At 38.2% G+C, this 20,613-nt stretch overlaps 1 protein-coding gene across 5 annotated transcripts in view; it reads right to left on the bottom strand.

The window, feature by feature from the left end:
• KLHL2 (kelch like family member 2) overlaps nucleotides 1–20,613 on the bottom strand; it is a 143,520-nt gene that overhangs the window by 69,225 nt on the left and 53,682 nt on the right. For 3 of the 5 annotated variants that reach the window (XM_007496153.3, XM_007496154.3, XM_056802863.1), the window contains one exon: nucleotides 19,665–19,786. In XM_007496153.3, the coding sequence (XP_007496215.1) occupies nucleotides 19,665–19,786 (122 nt within the window). Of the gene's footprint in view, nucleotides 1–19,664; nucleotides 19,787–20,120; nucleotides 20,366–20,385; nucleotides 20,456–20,613 lie in introns of those variants that run through there. The other 2 variants (XM_016423136.2, XM_007496155.3) reach the window with 2 other exon arrangements.

Raw genomic sequence — 20,613 nt, 5'->3', positions numbered from 1 at the left:
ATAGTAAGCACTTCATAAATGTTTACTGGTGGGGCAGCTGGGTTGCTCAGTGGATAGAAAGCCAAGCCTGGAGACAGAAGGTCCTGCCTGGGTTCAAATATGACCTCAGACATTTCCTAGCTATATGATTCCAGACCCCAATTTCCTAGACCTTACTTGCTTTTCTGCCTTGGAACCAATACTTAGTATTAATTATAAAATGGAAGCTAAGGGGTTTTAAAATAAAATCAATATTTACTGGATTGGATAAGATGCAAATATTTAATAAATTTGCTTACCATTATATAGTACTAAAAAACTTATACCCCCAAACACCTGCTAATGTATAACTGAACAAGGAAGGTTAGCTATTCTAAAGCCCTGTTTCAGAAAAGAGACTAGAGACCAAATAGAGGCAAGGATACCAGGAATACCTTAGCAAACTGTATAGGGACCTATGGTTGGCACAATGACTAACAGAATGGGCACAGATAAGTGCTTGCTGAATATTGGATGAGAATATGTCCTCGGTTATCCACTGCTTCCGATAGTCATTCACAGGAAATCCTCAAGTTAAAACCTTCCTCCCAGAAGTTTGGTAAATTATGGTTTAGAACTTTGAATTCATTTTCTCATAGAAACAATGTGATAAAAGGTGATCAGATTCTCAGGTTGGTTCAAAAAAATTCTATTTAATTCATAATATTGCTGAACAATAGAATCAGAGTATGAAACTAAGTGTTGGGTAGAAGGAGCCATAGAAAACAGCAGGAAAAAAAATGTATCCTTTCCTTTCTGGATGCAAGGCTAGTCCCAGGAAAACTCTTAAAATAATCACTCTGGCATTCATCCATACCCCTTTCTCTACCCTGTTATAGTGGTCAAGGACAGGGGTTGATTAGATAGGAATGGGTAAGAACTGGCTCAGGTCCAAGAATATCCCTAATAGCTTAAGCTCTTCCTGATTTCACAAGTTGTTAGCACTCCTAAATACTTTTACTTTTGATTACATTTTTCTTTTCTTCTTAATTAATTTAAAACATTTTTCTGTTCTAATTTTTCTCTTCTTCTACTCCCTCCTCCGAATTACTGAGATGGCAAGAAATGACTCATTACCCATGTGAAGTCATACAAAACATATTTCAACATTAGCAATGTTGCCAAAAAAAAAAAGCCAGAAAAACAAAGTGGAAAAAATATGCTACAATCTGCACTCAGAGTTCAGCATCTCTCTGAAGACAGACAGCCTTTTTCATCATAGGTCCTTTGAAATTGTCTTGGATCAATGTCTTCATCAGAATATCCATGTCTTTCATAGTTGATAGTCCTTATTTTTATTTTTAATTGATCAGGCCTTCATCTTTAAGAATTTTTCCATGATCCCATGATTCATGATTTCTTCCTCCTGTCCTCCCTGCTCCCTTCTGGAGATGACAATCAATTTTATTGGGTTACACATATATGTATGTGTGTATGTATGTATATATATATATGTATATATATAATCATGCAAACCCATTTCCATATTATTCATTTTTGTAAAAGAATCATCCTTTAAAACTAAAACCCCCAATGACATATAAACAAGTGATAAATCACGCTTTTTCTTCTGAATTTCTATTCCCACAGTTCATTCTCTAGAGGTGGACATCATTCTTTCTCATAAGTCCCACAGAATTGTCCTTGAGTTGATTGTCCTTACAATAAATAGTTTTTACTGTGTACAAAGTTCTCCTGATTCAGCTCACTTCACCATGCATCAGTTTACACAAACCATCAAGCCAACTCATAGCATATTTCAATAGTAATCCATCCCTATCTATCACATACCACAACTTGTTCATACATTCCCTAAAAGATGAGTATTACATCAATTTCTAATTCATTGCCAATACAAAAAAAGCTACTGTACATATTTTTTTACATATGGGCTCCATATTTTTTGTATTTACTTATCTGCATGCATTTTCTCCTCCACTGTAGAACAGAAGTTCCTTGAGAACACAGGCTATTTTGTCATTGTATGACAATGGCACCTGCTACATAGTAGGCACTTAATAAACGTTTGAATTAGAGAATTGAGAGGGCACCCCTGGGCCTGGGAAGAAGGGTAGTAAGAAGAAGTACAATAAGCCCCAGTGGCTAATTTGGATCTGCTTGAATCGATGAGAAAGATCTACAGGTGTCATTGGACTGCCCAAGTGATCCACGACACAAGGATCTCTGTTCTAGGGATTCATTATGGGTGAATGGGACTGAGATGAACTGAACTGAGCTGGGCAAGGAGGAGATTGCAGTTGGGTGGGAATAACTACTACCTGTCTTGTCTGATTAAAATGGATATAAAACACTCTGCTGCTGACCACAGAAAGAGAAGGTGACAATCCCTGAGAAATTTCAACTGTTCTGTCTCCTTGGACTCAAGGGCAATTGCCCCCCCCCCCCCACTATCACACTATGGGTCAGGCCACATGCACAAATGGATAGTATTATGGGATGGTTCCTTGGGAAGTAGAAATAATGATGTAGGATATAAAACAAGGGATAATGATGTGGGGTGCAGGGGTGAAAAAGAAAAGAACCAACGTAAGGATTAGCTAACAGGCCCTTACTGTGTTACATGTTACTAATTGGAATCTGCTACTCTCTCTTGCTCCTAGACCAAGCAAAGAGCAATCACTAATGAAACAATCACCATCTCCTATGACCAATTTACTTTGGAAATCTCAGACCATTATGGGAGGGAGGGCAGGGCTAATGAACTAGCCCCAAACTATTCAAAGTTGCTAATAGGAATCAGTCATCCTCTGCTGCTCCAAAGCCCAGCAGTGAATAGTCTGATGGATGAAACAACCATCTTACTTACACTGTGAATCCCAGACCAAAGTGGGAGGGGAACTGGGGCTAATGGACCTTATTGCACTTCTTCTTATTCTCCCTTGGCCAGGCCCATGAGTGTCCTAAGTACTCTGCTGCACCACCAGGATGTAGCCAAGCCTTCTGCCACAGTACAACTGCCTCTCAATTTAGCATTAAGAAAACAACTTGATTGAAATAATTCACATTAAGATATATAAAGACTGATCACTTTCTTAACCTTTACAAAGTCTACTGCATTTTTAAGAGAATGCTTATTAACTCCACTATATCTAATGATTATGATTGCAGATAATATTACAAAGGAACATGAAAAAACTCAGACTAATGTAATGATTAAAATTCCTTGGAGACTGCATATTAGTTTATAATTATTTATTACTAAAGGTAGAGAGAGGTAGAGAAAGATCACCAGGTCGCTGTAACTAAAAAACCCACTTCCACGCTTCCCTGGCTCCAGCTCCTAGCTGAGGTTCACACAGAGCATTAAAAGCTCCAGAAATGGGAACAAGTCTTGTGTCCAGACAGAGAGCAAGGGCTATGACTCCACCCGTTTTCCTAAAAGGCCAATGACATCACTCCTGCTGGGGCTCTCTGATTGGCCAGTACTGCACCCGTCCCAGCCCCTTCCAGAAGTCCGGACTCCAGTACTCACCTGGCACTTTAATCACGTGACATCGTGGCTCTATATGCACACGTGGGGAAGGGGTCCCACTTTATATTAATTTCACACACTGAGGTAGCCAGAGAAGGGAGAGAATATTGGTAAAAAAATAATAATAAAATAAAGCTTCAATCTCGCTCCAGACTATCTTTCCAGGATGTTTAAACATTATTCCCCATCCTACGCTCTACAAGATTGCCATTCTGGTCCTGTTTATTGTTCTCCATACAGACATTCCTGCTCCCATCTATCTTTTATTGCACAAGCTGAGCCCCATCCCTAGAATGTCTTCCCTGCCCACCTCCACCACTTGGAATATATTAGTTCCCCTTCAAAGTTTCAGCTCAGGTTCCAGCTCCTTCAGAGGCTATTCCTGAAGTTCTTAGTAATCCCCACCTCCATCCCTAATCACTGGTTACATATTTGGTATAAATCCTGCATTTATTTCTCTAGGAACATGCTATATTCCCTGATAGAATGTAAGCTCCTGGAGGACAGGCACTATCTCATTTTTGTGTTTGTAATGCAGTGTCAGCAGAATGTAGGAACTTAAGATATGATTGACTAATTTTATGATGGCTCCCACAGTAGCAGGGGTTTCTGGGATTGGGAGACAAAGGCAAAAAGGCTCGGGTGATATTCACTTCTGGCTGATTTCCAACTCAAGTGTTCTCAAGTATACAGATTGAGGTAGCACAGTAGACAGAGTATCAGGCCTGGGAGTCAGGAGGACCCGGGTTCAAATGTGGCCTCAGACACTTCCTAGCCATGTATTCCTGGTAAGTCATTTAATGCCAATTGCCTAGTCCTTGTCACTCTTCTGTCTTAGAATTGATACTAAGACAGAAAGTAAGGTTAAAAAAAAGAGTGAGTGGGTAATGTGGAAATACGTTTTGCACAATTTCATAAGTATAATGGGTTTTGTATTTCTTGCTTTCTCAATGAGTGAGTGAGGGGTGACGAAAGCAAGAGAATTTGGAACTGAGAATCAAAGTTAGAGGGGAAAAAAAAAACTTTAAGGGGGAAAAAAGGGCATTTGGACCCTTTGGAGTCATGAAGAAGGCCAGTGGGGAAAGTAAAGAATGAAAGTATATTCCTTCATCATATCATGACACTGGACCTCCAAATCTCCTGACAACATCATTAAGAGATTTTCTAGCCTGAAACTTCAAATTGCTATTTAAAAAGAGTGAATTCTAATTATTATTCTGTCACTGATAAAATCAATGACGTTATAATCTCATAGATGTAAATATTCACTGCAATGGTGAAAACTGTAACCTATTCATGTCTCCTCATTCTAGATTAATCTTTGGTTCATGTTCTCCTGTCCATCCCCCCATAAGAAGTCTGCCCAGTATGGTGAGAACCTTCCTTTTGGTCTTAAAGAAATTGGAATGGAGCATATTATGGTTCTCATTATATGAGCAACTCATCTCTTCTGGTCATACATCCCAAGTCACAACCTTTTTGTGCCTCACTTTCTTCTTGTGAAATAAGGAGGCTGGACTAGAAATCTCTAATCTTATCTTTTACATCACTCTATTTTTGCCGTCCTTCACTGTAATATGGTTCAGACTACTAAGTATCTATCCTACCCTTAGATAACCTTCAACTTTCAATCTTTGAGACTAGCATTTTATGACTCATAGCCACCGGGCCCATAAGAAGAATATTTGCATTGAAAGTGTAAAGGAGAATCTACAGCAGAATGCCTTATGATTATGTGAGTGATTAAAAAGTGCCAAGAATACAAGATCTCCATGCTTTTATTGTTTACTAAGAAAGAGCAATTGATTAGTGAAATGCTGTTCATCTCCTGCAGCACATCAGTAACAATTCTTTATTTTCTCATCTTCCCTTCCTTTAATTTCTTTCCTCTCCCTTCTTCTCTTGCCCTTTTCCCCTCCGCTTCCCTCCTTATTTGTCAAAGCAGCCAATTCTGGGTGTAATTCAAGGCTAAGAAGTCACAGGCCACCGAGTGAGAGTTTTTAAATAGCAGAGTCTCCCCCACACACTCTGTCTTACTCCCAGGGCAACAGAAGCCTTTTCAGAGTTATATGACATTTCTTACATGACATTCTTTTAAATCCTTTCCTCCCAACTCTATGTGAAAGTGGTCTAGAAAATACATTCTGTTCTCAACTGTGTTTCTCAACCTTATTTCTGGAAATGCAAAAATTGAAATTGTAATAGGTAATCAAACTACAGTTAGCAAGAGAGAGGGTGGGGAAAGGACATAATAGAAAAAACATTGCTAAAAGAAAAAATGAAGAATTCCTTATCGTAATGGGCAAATAAGTTATTTTGGCTATTTCACAAACAGTTCTGCTTTCTGATCTTCCCCCTCCTTCCCAGAAGATCATATTTCATATTCTTATATTTTTCATCAACAGTGTTTTTAACTCTAAATCTGGGCTTCAGAGATGACCCTCAAAGAGATCTTTTCAAGGCCTGTAGGCATCTATGGAATAGCCTTGTGGTACCATACAAAACAATGGTCCTATCTCAAAGCATCCCAAATATAAAAATTGTGAAATCACCAAAGGCAGTCAAAATACTTTGCATTGCTACACTGGTATTGATGGACTCCTTATTAAAAACAGCAAGCTGTGCATGATGAATATTTGGCACATTTCTGCTCAGCACAGCATATAAATAACAAGTTTTCCTATAAGGAAAGTTGTCAGGAAATGATTTATCCTAAAACTGTTGCCTTTTCTCTACTTATCATCATCAAGGGACATTTATGCAGCACCAACAAGAAAGAAGAAAGAAAGAGAGAAAGAGAGAAAGAAAGAGAGAAAGAGAGAAAGAAAGAGAGAAAGAGAGAAAGGAAGGAAGGAAGGAAGGAAGGAAGGAAGGAAGGAAGGAAGGAAGGAAGGAAGGAAGGAAGGAAGGAAGGAAGGAAGGAAGGAAGGAAGGAAGGAAGGAAGGAAGGAAGGAAGGAAGGAAGAGAAAAACTTAGAAGGATCTTGTGGCAGCTGAGCTGAGCTTTGATGGAGGCAAAGGATTCTATGAGATGGCAGTGAGGAAGGAGTACATCCTAGACATGGGGAAGGGGACAACTCATGCCATGGCTCCTGGGTTGCAGATGGAATACTGGGTAAAGGAAAGAGAATGGAGGCCAGTGGGGATAGAACATAAAATGTGAATGGGGATCAATGTGAAATAACCCCAGAAACAGGCTAGAAACAGACTGGCAAAGGGTTAGCACAGTCAAAGCAAGGAGCCTTTACTTACCCTAGAGTGTCTGGGGAGCCACTGAAGATGGCATCATTGCTTGGACTTCTTTAATAACTTCCAATTTTTATTTAAAGCTATACATAACTTTGATTAGTGATGTTGCTTTTTTTTTTAACCCTTACCAAGACAGAAGAATAGTATGGGCTAGGTAACTGCAGTTAAGTGACTTGCCCAGGGTCATATAGCTATGAAGTATTTGAGGTCAAATGAAAACTCAGCATGGCCTGTCTCTCCAGCCACAGAATCACAAGCTGCCCCACTTAAAAGTTTATTGCTACCTAAAATTTGTCAAGTCCAAAACAAAAGGGCCGATTCTGTTAGATTCCTATTTTGTTTCTAATAAACTGACTTCCTAAGAAAGTCTCTGGCTTTCCTATTTTTTTTTTAACAAACCAGTTAGTTATCTAATGGACCTGACTTTGTTTCCTCCTCCTCCCCCTCACCCTCCCCCACACATTTTGCAGGTTTAGTTAATAATAAGTTTTCCATCTGTTCCATTTTTTTTGCAGGCAAACACAATAACTCTTATGTAGCATCCCTGATGTTTTGATGAAATATTCTGATTAAAAGAATAATGCCAGGCATGTCCTACATGAATTACCAAGGGTCATTTCTCCAAAAGGTTGACAAAAATTTGAGAAGCAGATCTTATTTTTCTGCATCCAATGAGTAGCCAAGTCATGAAGATTCTACTTCTACAATCTTTTGAATTCATATTTTTCTCTTCATTAATACATATATTGCCCTACTTCAGGTTCTCAAGACCTTTTACCTAAAGTATGGTAACAACTTCCAAATTTAATAGTCTCCTCTTGCTTCTAGTCTCCACTCTCTCTAATCTCTCCTCCAGGTAACTCCAAATAAATGTTCCTTAGGATATCTCCCTTGTTCTACTGGCTATTCTTGTTGATCTGTTGCTTACATACTTTCCTGATACAATAACAATAATAATACCTAACATTTATGTAGTGCTTTAAGTTTAGTAAAGTACTATATAAATATTATCTCATTTTATCCTCTTAAGAACCCTGGTAGGTAGGTAGGTAGGTTCTATTATTTGTTTGTTTTAAACCTTTACCTTCTGTCTTAGAATTGATAACGTTCCAAGGCAGAAAGAGGTAAGGGCTAGGCAACTGAGGTGCCTTACTCAGAGTCATACAGGAAGGAGATGTCTGAGGTCACATTTGAAACCAGAATCTCACACCTCTATATTTAGCTTTCTACCCACTGAACCACCTAGATGCCCTAGTAGGTTCTATTATTGACTCCATTTTACAGATGAAGAAACTGAGGCAAGAAATGATTAAATTGTCCATGGATACACAGATGGTAGAGGTTTTGAGGAAGGATTTTTTGAACTTTGGGCTTCCTAACTGCAGCTCTAGTGCTCTATCTACTGTGCTGTCTACTACTCATTTTATTTTATACTACTTTTGCCTTGCTAACCTCTGATACGTCATCTTGAGTAAGTCACTTATCCAATCTTCCAACACTCTAGGCTACCCAATAAGACCCTAAGATGCAAAGAAGATGCTGACCTGATAAGGAGAGGATGTTTCCTCACTTGAGAGTTCGCATCAGTAAAATCACAAGTTCGGTTCCCATCAAATATCCCCTTTGTAAACTCTAAAACTCTACCTCCCACCTTTACACATTTGCAAATAGAATGTCTGAAAGTACATGCAGCATTCCATCCACACCTATAGCAATCACCTCTACACTGAACACAGGGAGACACTTTCTCAGTTCTTTTCCAGGACCAAGATTGGTCATTATCATTGCTCAGCATTCAGCATCATTCTAACATCCTCTTTTTGTTCATATTATTATATTCAACATACATATTATTGTTCTGGTTCCGCTCATTTCACTCTGTATCAGTTCGTACAAGTCATCCCATGTTTCCTCAAATTCCCTAAAATCGTTGTTTCTTATGGACAAGTAAATTCTATTCCATCTGTATACCAGAATGTGTCCAGCTATTTCCTGGTCAACAGACACCTACTTTGTTTTCATTTTTTTTAGTACCAGAAAATGTATATCTATACATATTTTGTTTTTTTTCTATTAAACATTATTTTATTTGGTCATTTTCAAACATTATTCATTGGAAAAAAAGAATCATCCCCCCCCACTTCCGCAGCCGACATGTGATTCCACTGGGTATCACATGTGTCCTTGATCTGAACTCATTTCCATGTTGTTGGTATTTGCTCTAGAGTGTTCATTTAGAGTCTCTCCTCAATCATATCCCCTCAACCCCTGTAGTCAAGCAGTTGCCTTTCCTCGGTGTTTTTACTCCCACAGTTTGTCCTCTGCTTATGGATAGTGTTTTTTTCTCATAGATCCCTGCAATCTATACCTATTTTGGAATGTGGAAAACAACTTGAGATGTACAAAAGTTTTTCACCTTATAAAGCCAAAATTGTTGCTTTAGTATTTTTTGTTTGCTTTTTAAACCCTTATCTTCCATCGTAGAATCACTACTGTATATAAGTTGCAAGGCAGAAGAGCAGTAAGGACTAGGCAAAAAGGGTTAAGTGACTTGCCCAGGGTCACACAGCTAGGAAGTGTCTGAGACCAGGACCTCCCACCTCTATCTAGGCTAACTCTCAATCTACTGAACCACCCAGCTGCCCTCCTTAATTTTTATGAGCATATTTAGACCTTCTTTAGGCAAGAATTTTCATCTTAGCCATGGTCGCAAAAGAGACAATCTTCCTTTCTCCAAAAAATTTTAAATTATGTGAGTTTTTAATATTTGGATCATATATGTTCTTGCAGTTTAATGTGGTATGTGATGGAAGATGTTGGTCTAGATCTTACATAAGGGGCCAGAAACAGCAGTTTTGTTAACACTCTATTACATTTTACACTTGTGTAAAACATATGTATTGTGATAAAACATATGTATTTCTTAGTCTAAGAATTATTTTTTCCAAAAAATATATACTTCTTTTAAAAAACCAGTTTCTTATATCATCCTTTCCCTTTCTTCTTTGTATAATGAAATACTTGTTCGTTGATGACTGTTACTTTCATGATATAAAAAGCTTTTCTTTTATCTTTTTCAAAGTGAGCTCCTTCATGGATTCCACCTCCTCCCCTTCTCCCCCATCTACTCATTTACTAAATATAGTACAAAAGTTTTAAGAAGTAGTAAAATAAAAACTCTGAGGTGTTTTTACATGCAGAGACTTCAGTTTTCTCAAGCAAATCAGAGAAAAGTGGTTCCTAATAATCAAGGATATGGGATAGGGCTTGACCTTCCAATCCATAGGGAGAGCCAAGTATTTAGGCACTCCCCATATCCATGGGAACTGCTGGCTGTGGGCACATTTGCAGCAAAAAAGAATCTTTTGTTCTTATTGTTAGATATATGTCCAACTTCAGGCTAGAACAGTTATTAGAAACCTTAATGAAAAGCATTTGCTAAACTTTTTATCTGCCAAGCTTGGTGCCAAATTCTGGGAATAAAGCTATAAAAGCAAAGAGAGCACCTGTCCTCAAGATAAATTCTGCCAGGATTTCTTATATTCTAATATAGAGCAGTGGTATCCAGGGAGGGACCCTGGGATCTAGAAAGGTAAGGAAAGGGGCAGCTTGGTAATACTGTGGATGGATTGCCAGGCCTGCAGTTGGGAGGACCAGAGTTCAAATCTGATCCCAGACATTTCCTAAGTGTGTTACCTTGTGACCCACTTAACCTCGGTTGTCTAACCTTTACCACTTTTCTACCTTAAAATGATTACTAAGACAGAAGGTAAGGGTTTGAAAAAAGTAAAAAGAAAGCGAAGGAGATGCCCCATACACACACATATCTCTGACTCAATCCAAGGGGTGTTCCTGCCTGATAAAGGTATCAGGTCATACCTTTCATATGAGGTCCTGTTAGTTACATTAATTGGAGTTGGTATGTGGGACATACTACACTCATATATACCCAGCTGTCTACCCTTAAGGGAAGGGGCAGCTTTCATCACTGTATTCTCCCCATGTTCCTGACACACTGCTAGTGTGACAAAATCACTGAGCCTCTCAGTGTCCCAGTCAAGGCTGGAAGACCCTGAGATGTAGAACAGCTGCCCATCAGCACAGAGAGGAGTATTCTCACCTGGGTGTTCTCTACATCAATTAAACCTCAGGTTTGGCTTTTTAAAAAAACCAACACTCTCACACTTTTATACTCAAGGACTTGATTTTCCCTGACTACTCAGATGGCTGACAATAAGGCATTTTAAGAGTAGGCTCAAAAGAACTAGTTTAAAATATCTTGGGTCAAGTTGGATCCTAATATCTCTCTCTCTCTCTCCCCCTCTCTCTCTCTTCCCCCCTTTCTTTCTTTGAACATACACATATTCATATATAAAAGACATTAAATTTTGGTATCCCACAATTATTTCATCTTCCCCCAACAAACCAGAAGCAAGTAAATAGGGAAATGAAATCTTCATCAATGACTGATTCTTCTTGCAGGTTTTAGATAATGACTTGACATACTGAAACAGCTGGATGTTCTGAAGACTTACCTCCAATAGGCTTTGTAACTCTTCTCCATTCTTGCCCTAAAGCAATCAATTCCACTGAATTGGTCCCTGTACTGAGTGTATGTAAGTATGCAGTATTTCCTGCCCTATTACTTTATAGTCATGTACTCCTCTGATGTTTGAGCTAGTTACTAGATTATATGGATTGAGGATTTGCTGTGGATTGTTTGGGTAAGTTAGAAAAGGATCTGCCTTCCTAAACAGAACTTGGTAAAGGGATCAGAAAGCACAAACAACTTGTACAAGCACATATGTAACCAATACATTTTTATTTAGACAGCAATATCTGTTCCGGCTTGTAAACACTGCTAAAAGGGTTTCTGGAGTGACTGGAGCCAGATGTGATTAATTCCTTACAGTAGGAAAGAGTGTTATGGCTTGGGAGTAGAGAAAAGGTCTCATATGGGAATGGTAAATATACTAGCTGAAACAGTATTTACTAGCTAAAGAATATAGAGGAATGAATCAAGAACACATGTGATACCCAGTGGAATCGTGCCTCAGCTATGGGAGAGGTGGTGGGAGAGGGGGGGAGGGAAGAAAAGAAAATGATCTTTGTTTCCAATGAATAATGTTTGGAAATGACCAAATAAAACAATGTTTAAAAAAAAAGAATATGGAGGAATGGATGGCATTTTAGGTACTAGAACATCTTGGCTCTGCATCTGTTGGATACTTGTTAGTCCTTTGTTTCAGATAAGACGAATGACATCATGGGGAGATGTCTTGACTTGGAATTGGATTTAAGCAAGGCAGAGTTATACAAATTTGTCAGCCTCATCAAAGCCCAGGGGCAGGACAAAAGTCAGGACGACTACTGATGGCCTGGAATGCAGTGGATGATCTTGGTATCTTTGATGCCTGACCCAGCTCTAAGCACTGCACCATACCTGCTTCAGCCACTTTCATGGTGATTAGAACAAATTGTTCTCATCTGCCCATTCTACTGGGAGAAGTCTTCAGATGCCTGGTGGACATTCTCTAATTTACCAATGGGTTTGAGGTCTGTCGGTTACTCTCAACCTGGCTTAGCCCATCTACTGAGAAGGTTTTACAGGGTTGTGGGTGCTGTGCATGTGAGAGCTGGGTGAAAAGCAGACACCAATGGTGGATAAGAAGCCCTGAAAAGGGCTCAGAAAACCATCATACCAGAGATTCTAGTCCTCCAGAATACCCTTACTCCCCAGTGGATATTTAGCAATCCTTTAAATACCCTTCAAAACAAGTCCTTTTAAAACTCTTAAATACAAATGAATCTATGATCTCATTTGATTTGTGAAATCTCTTCCAAACAACACAGGCTACAACTCTTCCATACCTGGCCATTGTATGCAACTCTCATCCAAGTCCTACTAAAAATTCAGCAGACATAGAGGATCCTTCAGGTACTAGATAATAAACTCTAAATTATACTCTTTTCCCTAGAATAGTACAATGTATGTTGAATGAATGATAAGATGGAACCATTTAAAGGCAATACCCTCAATACTACTCAGAACATCTTAGAAATATCTACTGCTCTTTCCTTCATTCTCTTAGTTCTTAGAGGAAGAGATAACCCTAATCCTTGCTGAGTTTAAATCTATGCCTTTTGATTTCATCTCATCGTGCCTCCATCAGCACCTTCCCAAAACAACCTTTAAAATTTTTTTGACTTTTTTAATATATTGATACAATTAAAAAATTATTTTCTGATATTTTGAGATCCATTGTCTCTCTGTCCCTTCTACCTCCCTCTACCTCAGATGGCAGGTAATATGATATAAGTTGTAATCATACAATGCATATTTCCAGGCTCTTCATGTTGTGAAAAGAAGACCCATATCGCTTGTACTAGAGTCAAATTCTTGGAGGAAATAAAGTGAAGAATGATATGCTTTCATCTTCATTCTGACTCTATCAGTTCCTTCTATGGTGGTGGATAGCCTTTTTCATCCTGAGTCTTTTAAGATTTGTGCTAGATCCTTGCACTGCTGATAACAGTTAAGTCATTTTCAAGGTTCTCCAGATTTTGTTCATTTCACTTTGCATCACCTAATGGAAGTCTTTCTAGGTTTTTTGTGTTCTCATCTTGCCTGTCATTTCTTAAGGCATATGTGTTCCATTACAATCATTCACCACAACTTATTCAGCCATTCCCCAATTGATGGACATCCTTCTAGTTTCCAGTTGCAAACAAAGTAAGGAAATCATTCCTTTTATATATCTATGCCAGTGAAATCATTGGTTCAGTCCCTATTCCTCATCCTATCCCTATGTCTATGCTGACTTTTCTACTTAAAACAATTTGGAACCCTAAGAAAGAAAGACAAAAATTTGCTAATTAGGACAGAAACCCTAAAGGTACCAAGAAGACCATTAAGCTGAACAGAAATATTTACACACATACAATCCACCAATTCAATCACTGTTGTAGGACCCTAATCCCTTCATATTTACCTCAGATGAAAAGTTCTGCTAGCAGCACAAACTAAAATCTAAATTAATGCAGCTATAAAATTGCAAAAGGGGAAAGGGAGATGTTTCAAGTGTAAGGACACTCCCCCCCCATTTTAATTGTTATGCAAAACAATTCCATCATACTGGCCACTTATAAAAGCAAACTCATACATAACTAAAAACCATAAATACAAAGATGTGAAAGGGGACTCCAACAGTTCAAGGACACATTTTAGATCCTTAGTTGCTTTTCAGTCATTTTTCAGTTGTATTCGACATTTTCTCCTCCAGTTCATTTTACATATGAGAAAGTGAGGCAAATAGGGTTATGTGACTTGCCTGGGGCAATACAGCAAGAAAGAGTGTGAGGTCTGATTTGTGCTCAGGTCTTCTTGATTCTAAGGCTGGTGCTCTGTAGATCTTTTGAATCCTTCCAAATAGTTACCTTATACCTAACTCTATAGAAGAGGGAAGACCTGTGGATTTATCTACCCTCATATATCTAAGCAAGAAAACAAAATAGCTGGAGATGGTGGATTTAACCATTCCTCAAGATATACTCATAAATAGGAAAAAAAGTTAAAAAATTTGCATTTTCCAATTTATTATCAAGTCTGCATTTAGAGAATGGGGATGGAGAAGCAGATGTATGAGATTGGTTTCATTCTCCATTAGATATCCATTTTCTAAGCAATACAGTACTAGCTACAGAAAGAACTACAACGAAGTGGCTAAAAACAAAAAAAAAAATATTTAGGCACTTAGATTTAGGGCTGTTCTTCCCAACTATTCCAAATTGATAGGAGGCTATAGAGAAGAGCACCTAGCTGGGAAGAATGAGACCTGGGTTCTCACCTGGTCTGTGTGACTTTGTATGAAACCTTTAATCTGGTTTCAATTTTTCATCTATATACATAAAATGGGCAGCTGGGTGATGCAGAAAATAGACACCAGGCCTGGAGTCAGGAAGGCCTACATTCAAATATGGCCTCAGACACATACTATCTGTGTGACCCTGGACAAGTGGCTTAACTCTGACTCAGTTTCCTCATCTGTAAAATGAGCTGGTAAAGGAAATGGCAAACCACCCTAGCATCTTTGCCAAGAAAATCCCAAACAAGCTCATGAAGAATTGGACACAACTGAAAAACAACTGAACAAACAATGTATCAGATGGCAGAAGCAGATGACTTCTAAGGCACATTCAAGCTCTTTAACTGTGTGAATCTTTCTCAAGCTAAGCTTCTAGCTCTTAAGTTTTAAATGTATATTTGATCCCAACATAGAGATATTTTGATCCTCTTCAAGTATGAAGGATAGACACTAATTAATATGATTCAACAAATATGATGTTGAGATGGGGGAAGGATTTGGCAAAAATTGTGTTTAACTCTTTTTTTCTTAAAGAGAAATTGACCTGGCCCATTTACTCCAAAAACCTTCACCTTAAGGGAAATAAATGCAAACACTCAAATTCAAAGCTAAATCCCTCACATTTTCAAAGAATAGCACAGATTGTTTCCAACCAAAAGTCTGAAGCAAAGGAGTTATCAGAATATTTCCAGTGATTTTTAAAAATAGCTCTAAAGAAGGCAACAGTGAATTTTAATCCACTAGCGATACAATTTACCTTCCCCACCGCCAAAACAAAACACTATCAGGACCAAAAGTTATTTACTCAGTGTAGACAATAAAACAATCACATCTTGGCGTTAGCATTCTGACCTTTAAAAGTTCACTGTAAACGGGCATCCTCTGTTCTATCATCTCACACACAGAAGGCACCAATCCCCAAGGTCAGCTGCACAAGGCAAACACATTTGCAAAGACGCTTGACTACTGGAAGGGCTCAGGGACCCTTCGAGACCAGAGCACACAGTGTGCCCTTCGATTTACAAAACACAGGTTATATGAGAACAGCCCACCACGCTCACCGGGACAGCCTCCTTCTTTACAGAAATGCTCAGATTCAGTTTCAGCACCTTTATGTTTACCTGCCTGCCCATGAATGACAGGTATTCCCCAGTTTCAAATTCCTACACATCCAGCTAGGTCCGAGTCTGTGCTCAGCGTAAGTGTTAGGAAGAACCCCAGACACCTGGGACACCAGGCTAGCATCTCCTGGCTCCCCTTTCTCGAAATGTGAAACCAGCTCAGTGAAAAAGAGGGATTGTCAAGGCTCCCAGGAGCCCTGCCAGGCAAGGAATGGGATATCAATAGGGAATACTTAGAAGAGAAAAAGGATATTTTGGAAATAGGATGGATTATAAATTAGCTGCCTATCTCAAGACCATGTAGGGAGCCAGATGTAGAGATCGCTGGTCCTGGGGTCAAGAAGACTCATCTTCCTGAGTTCAAATCCAGTCTTGGATATATACTAGATATGTGATCTTGGACAAGTTGCTTAATTCTGCCTAGGTTTCCTCATCTTTCAAAAGGGTTAGAGAAGGAAATGGCAAACCACTTCAATATCTCTGCCAAAAAAATGATCAAATAGATTAATGAAGAGTCAGTCAAGGGGACAGCTACATGACTCAGTAAATAGAAAGCCAGATCTAGAGACAAGAGGTCTTTGGGTTCAAATCTGGCCTCAGGAACTTCCTAGCTGGGTGACCCTGGGGAAGTCACATAACCCTCTGTATAGATAGAATTCACTCCTCAGACTCATCCTTCCCAAGCTCATCCTACCCAGCTTCCCATTTTGTGTGCATACATTTGCAAGAGGGAGACAGAAAGAAAAAGGTGTGGTGCAGAATGCAGAGGGCTCTGAACATGGGTGCTTTGGTGGAAAAGAGTCTAGAGTGGAAGCTCTAGTTACCTGCTGTGTGCTTGAGGGTTTTTGCGGACTTTGGTGGCTTGGTGGGCTTCGGATTTCAGCTTCATAATTCAGCTTAGGGTATTTTAGCTAGGTGATATTTTCTGTCTCCTTTCTACGTTCCCCTCTTTTTACTTTATCTTCATTACGATTAAAACTTAATTGTTAAGAGCTACTAACAGAGTCCTGACTTAAGAGTTAATTTTATAAATGGCAACCACAACAATTTAAAAAAATTAATATTACATTTAATATTTTACTTTCATTATGACAATTCATTACCTAGCCCTTACCGCTCTTTTGTCTTGGAACCAATATACAGTATTGATTCTAAGACAGAAGGAAAGGGTTTTTTAAAAAGTTGCTAAGAGATCTGGGAGGTTACGTGACTTTTCCAAAGTCACTGGTTTAGTTTGTGTCATTAAGGGGACTTGAATCTAGTGCTTCTGGGCTTTGGAGCTGACTCTCTATACACTAGTATACTATAGATAGATATACATACATATATAATATATATTTTCTATAAAGTACACATTATATAGATATCTCTCATTACATATGTATTATACATGTATTTTATAGATAATGCATATGTAATAAGAGAGATAGCTATATAATTTTATAATTAATTATATTAATTATAAATAATTATACATTATAATTATAATTAATATATAATTTTGATATATGGGTTGTATGTATTATATATAATATGTATTTTATACACATATGCTCTCTCCTTCCCTCTCATGTATTATATATGCATTTTATATATAATTTTAATATGTTTTTATATATAATATATATCTACATATAATATGTATTTTATATACATACTCTCCCTCCCTATAATGTATTATATATGCATTTTATATATAATTTTAATATGTGTGTTTTTATATATAATACATCTATATATATATATGTGTTTTATATATAATATAGATCTATATCTAATATGTATTTTATATACATTCTCTCTCTCATGTATTATATATGTATTTTATATATAATTTTAATATATGTATTTTAATATATAATGTGTGTTTTTATATACATTCTCTCTCCCTACTTCTCTCTCTCTATGATTTTTCCATTCTACCACAATGTTTTTCCCCAAACAAGTGTTTCCCATCCCCTTACCCCCTTGGATAAAATGTGACTTTAAATCAACATCTACATTTTTGCTGAAGAAAACAAAAAGGGAAGGAGGGGGAAGAACTGTATCTACCATTCTAAGAGATATTTCCCACGTTCTCCAAACAGAACCTTTTGAATGTATTACTGGGAGGTTTTAGCAGCAGACACTTAAAAAGGCAAATTAGGACGGCAAGTGGTTTTCTGAAAGGCAGTCGTGACTAAGAGCTCAGGATGGAAAGAATGTGATGGTTATTAAAAGCAACACTAGAGGCGTTCTAGTTCCTAGTAGGTTTGGTCCTGATTACAAACAACCTTCAGGGGGTCTGCTTACACAAGGTGCTCATTTATGGTCAGACTATTCTCACCACCATTATCCCAATGGCCTGTTTCATGAATTAAGAAAATCAGTGGGACTGACTATATCAGTAGAGGGCTGGCTACAAGGTATGGAGGGATGAAGAAAAGCAAATTCACAGAGAAAAGAAATGGATCCGAAATCTGCCAAACCAGAACCTATGGCTTGTTAAAAACAATGCTCTGGCCTCTGGAAGATAGCATCAATGGGGGCAACTTATAGAGAGACATTTAACTGATCATGTATATCAAAAGGAGAATGATCATAAATGTCTTATAAGAAGGCTCTTCCTAAATGGCAAAAGATAGCCAAGCTCCTATGGCCAGGCTGGACCTCACACAAAGTATAGAAGATTGCTTTTTGGTTGTAGGGCTTCTGCCACATCATTCATCATATTATTAATTGCAGACTGAGTTTCCATACTTTTCCTCAGTCATTATAGCAAATCTTCTATTGTTTATTCTCTCTCTCTCTCTCTCTCTCTCTCTCTCTCTCTCTCACACACACACACACACACACACACACACTCATACATACATATGCACAAAATATTGCATTTATTTTTTAGCCTAAAGTCTGAAATCTACTGTCCCATAAGTCCATATGAACCAGGCAAATAATTGACATTTCTATCCCAGAATTGTAGACCAAACTTCTTTTATCTTATTCCTGGGAGAGGGATTTTTTTTGGCTAGGATTGATGAAGTTCTCTGAGGCACTTCAAGGGCAGCTACCCTAGTTTTAAGTCATTGTATTTAGTATATCTGTAATATTCTGCAGCTTTCTAGATGGTAAAGACTTCAATTTGCAAAGATTGACATTTAAATTGTACTCTCTATCTTTCAGAGAAAAATTAAAGAATCCATGATGTCTGGTAGATGGAAATAGAATTCAGTGAACTTTTTAAGAATCTAGCCCAAGGGAGCAGTGGATTAAGAGCCAAGCCTGGAGACAGAATATACTGGGTTCAAGCCTGGCTTCAGACCCTTCCTCGCTATGTGACCCTGGGTTAAGTCACTTAACTCCCACTGCCTAGCCCTTATTGCTCTTTTGCCTTGGAACCAATGTACAGTGTAGAGTCCAAGATGGAAGGTAAAGATATGGAAAAAAAGAATCTAATCCAAATTTTCACTTTTTAAAAAAGAGTTCTGATAATGAAGCTATATCCTAAAGGAAAATGAGCACAGTATTCTTAAGTATGTGGAATAGAGGCTACTGATGATAATAAAGAAAAACTCCCCCATCAGTTTTCTGCCAATACTTTTTTCTATCTTCTTCCATGAAATAAAGGTTATGAGTAGCAGCTATCAGTGGTTATTGATTAATATGACAGGTACTTTCACAAAAGGAACAAAGAGCTCACAAAGAAATTGACTGCTTACAACTTAGTTCTGAGAACACTTAAGACACGACCTGAAACAGTACTACAAGGGTATAATCATCCCTCACATCACTTAGAAGTTAAGTTTTGTACAACAAATTCTATAACTTCATTAGAAGAGGCACAGTTTGTAGGCGGTGGAAGATGTGTCTTAATTCAGAGAACGCTCCCCTCCTGTGACCTAAAAATAACCCTATCCATCATAATGCATTTGCTCTTACCTGCACGTTTTCTTCAGTGACTTGAATTTCAGCAGTGTAAACATAGTCAATGAGCATCCTCAATGTCCAGCCATCCACCTCTTTTATTCGAATTCTCTTGGCTCGGCTTTCACTCATCTCCCCTGTAACAGAAGCCCAGAATTACAACTGCATTTTAAAAGGATGTCAATAGCACATAACTTCTGTATATCCCTTCAGTATGGACATTCCCCAACTATCACAGATGGCAACTGGTCCACAATCCCAATGAGACAGTCTTGGTAAGTTCCTTTGTGTAATAGATACCACCATTAGGAGAGTTTTGGTAATAGGGCAATAACACTAGGAAGCAAGTTAGGGAAAGATTGGATCTTGCACTCCTCCTCCCACATCACTTCCTGTTCCCCTCTCAACTTATTTGAGTGCTCTCCCCAGGAATGATAAAGTTGAAGATTTCTTTTAGTCATTAACTCTTACCCTCAAATCTTTAACTAAGAGGTCTTTTATTCTTTAAAATAGAGAAGGTAAGGAGAGGGAGGAGGGGGAAAGAGGAAAATAGGTTTCCCTAACTTCCTATATTTTCCTGTTGATTGGAGATTTCAATTTAGAAAATAAAGTTATTTTTCTCTAAGGGGAGATGTTGACAGCAAAGCTGATAGTTTCTTTTTAGCTAAGCTCCAAAAGTCTTCTCAGTACTCAGTCATATAAATAATCATTGACCAAAAGAGAATCTGGCTTCTACCTTCCTCCCAACAGTCAGAGAAGAAGTGAGTTTCAAAACAGCTCCACCTGCCCAACTGCTTCCTTTAAGATTCCACAGAACTGTGACTTCATCTCAGTTGACTGGCAATTGCCAAAGTTCCAAGCCTCTTGCTTTTCTGCAGATCCATTTTGTCACTTCTCAAAATCCTCATTAACATTTGGTCAAAAAAAGTGGTAAGCATCTCTGAACTTGGCTAGGAGAACTTTG

The sequence above is a fragment of the Monodelphis domestica genome, chromosome 6 (assembly GCF_027887165.1).
Source record: "Monodelphis domestica isolate mMonDom1 chromosome 6, mMonDom1.pri, whole genome shotgun sequence".
In the NCBI taxonomy this organism is placed as follows: Eukaryota; Metazoa; Chordata; class Mammalia; order Didelphimorphia; family Didelphidae; genus Monodelphis; species Monodelphis domestica.
This window is presented reverse-complemented; position numbering and strand designations above follow the sequence as displayed.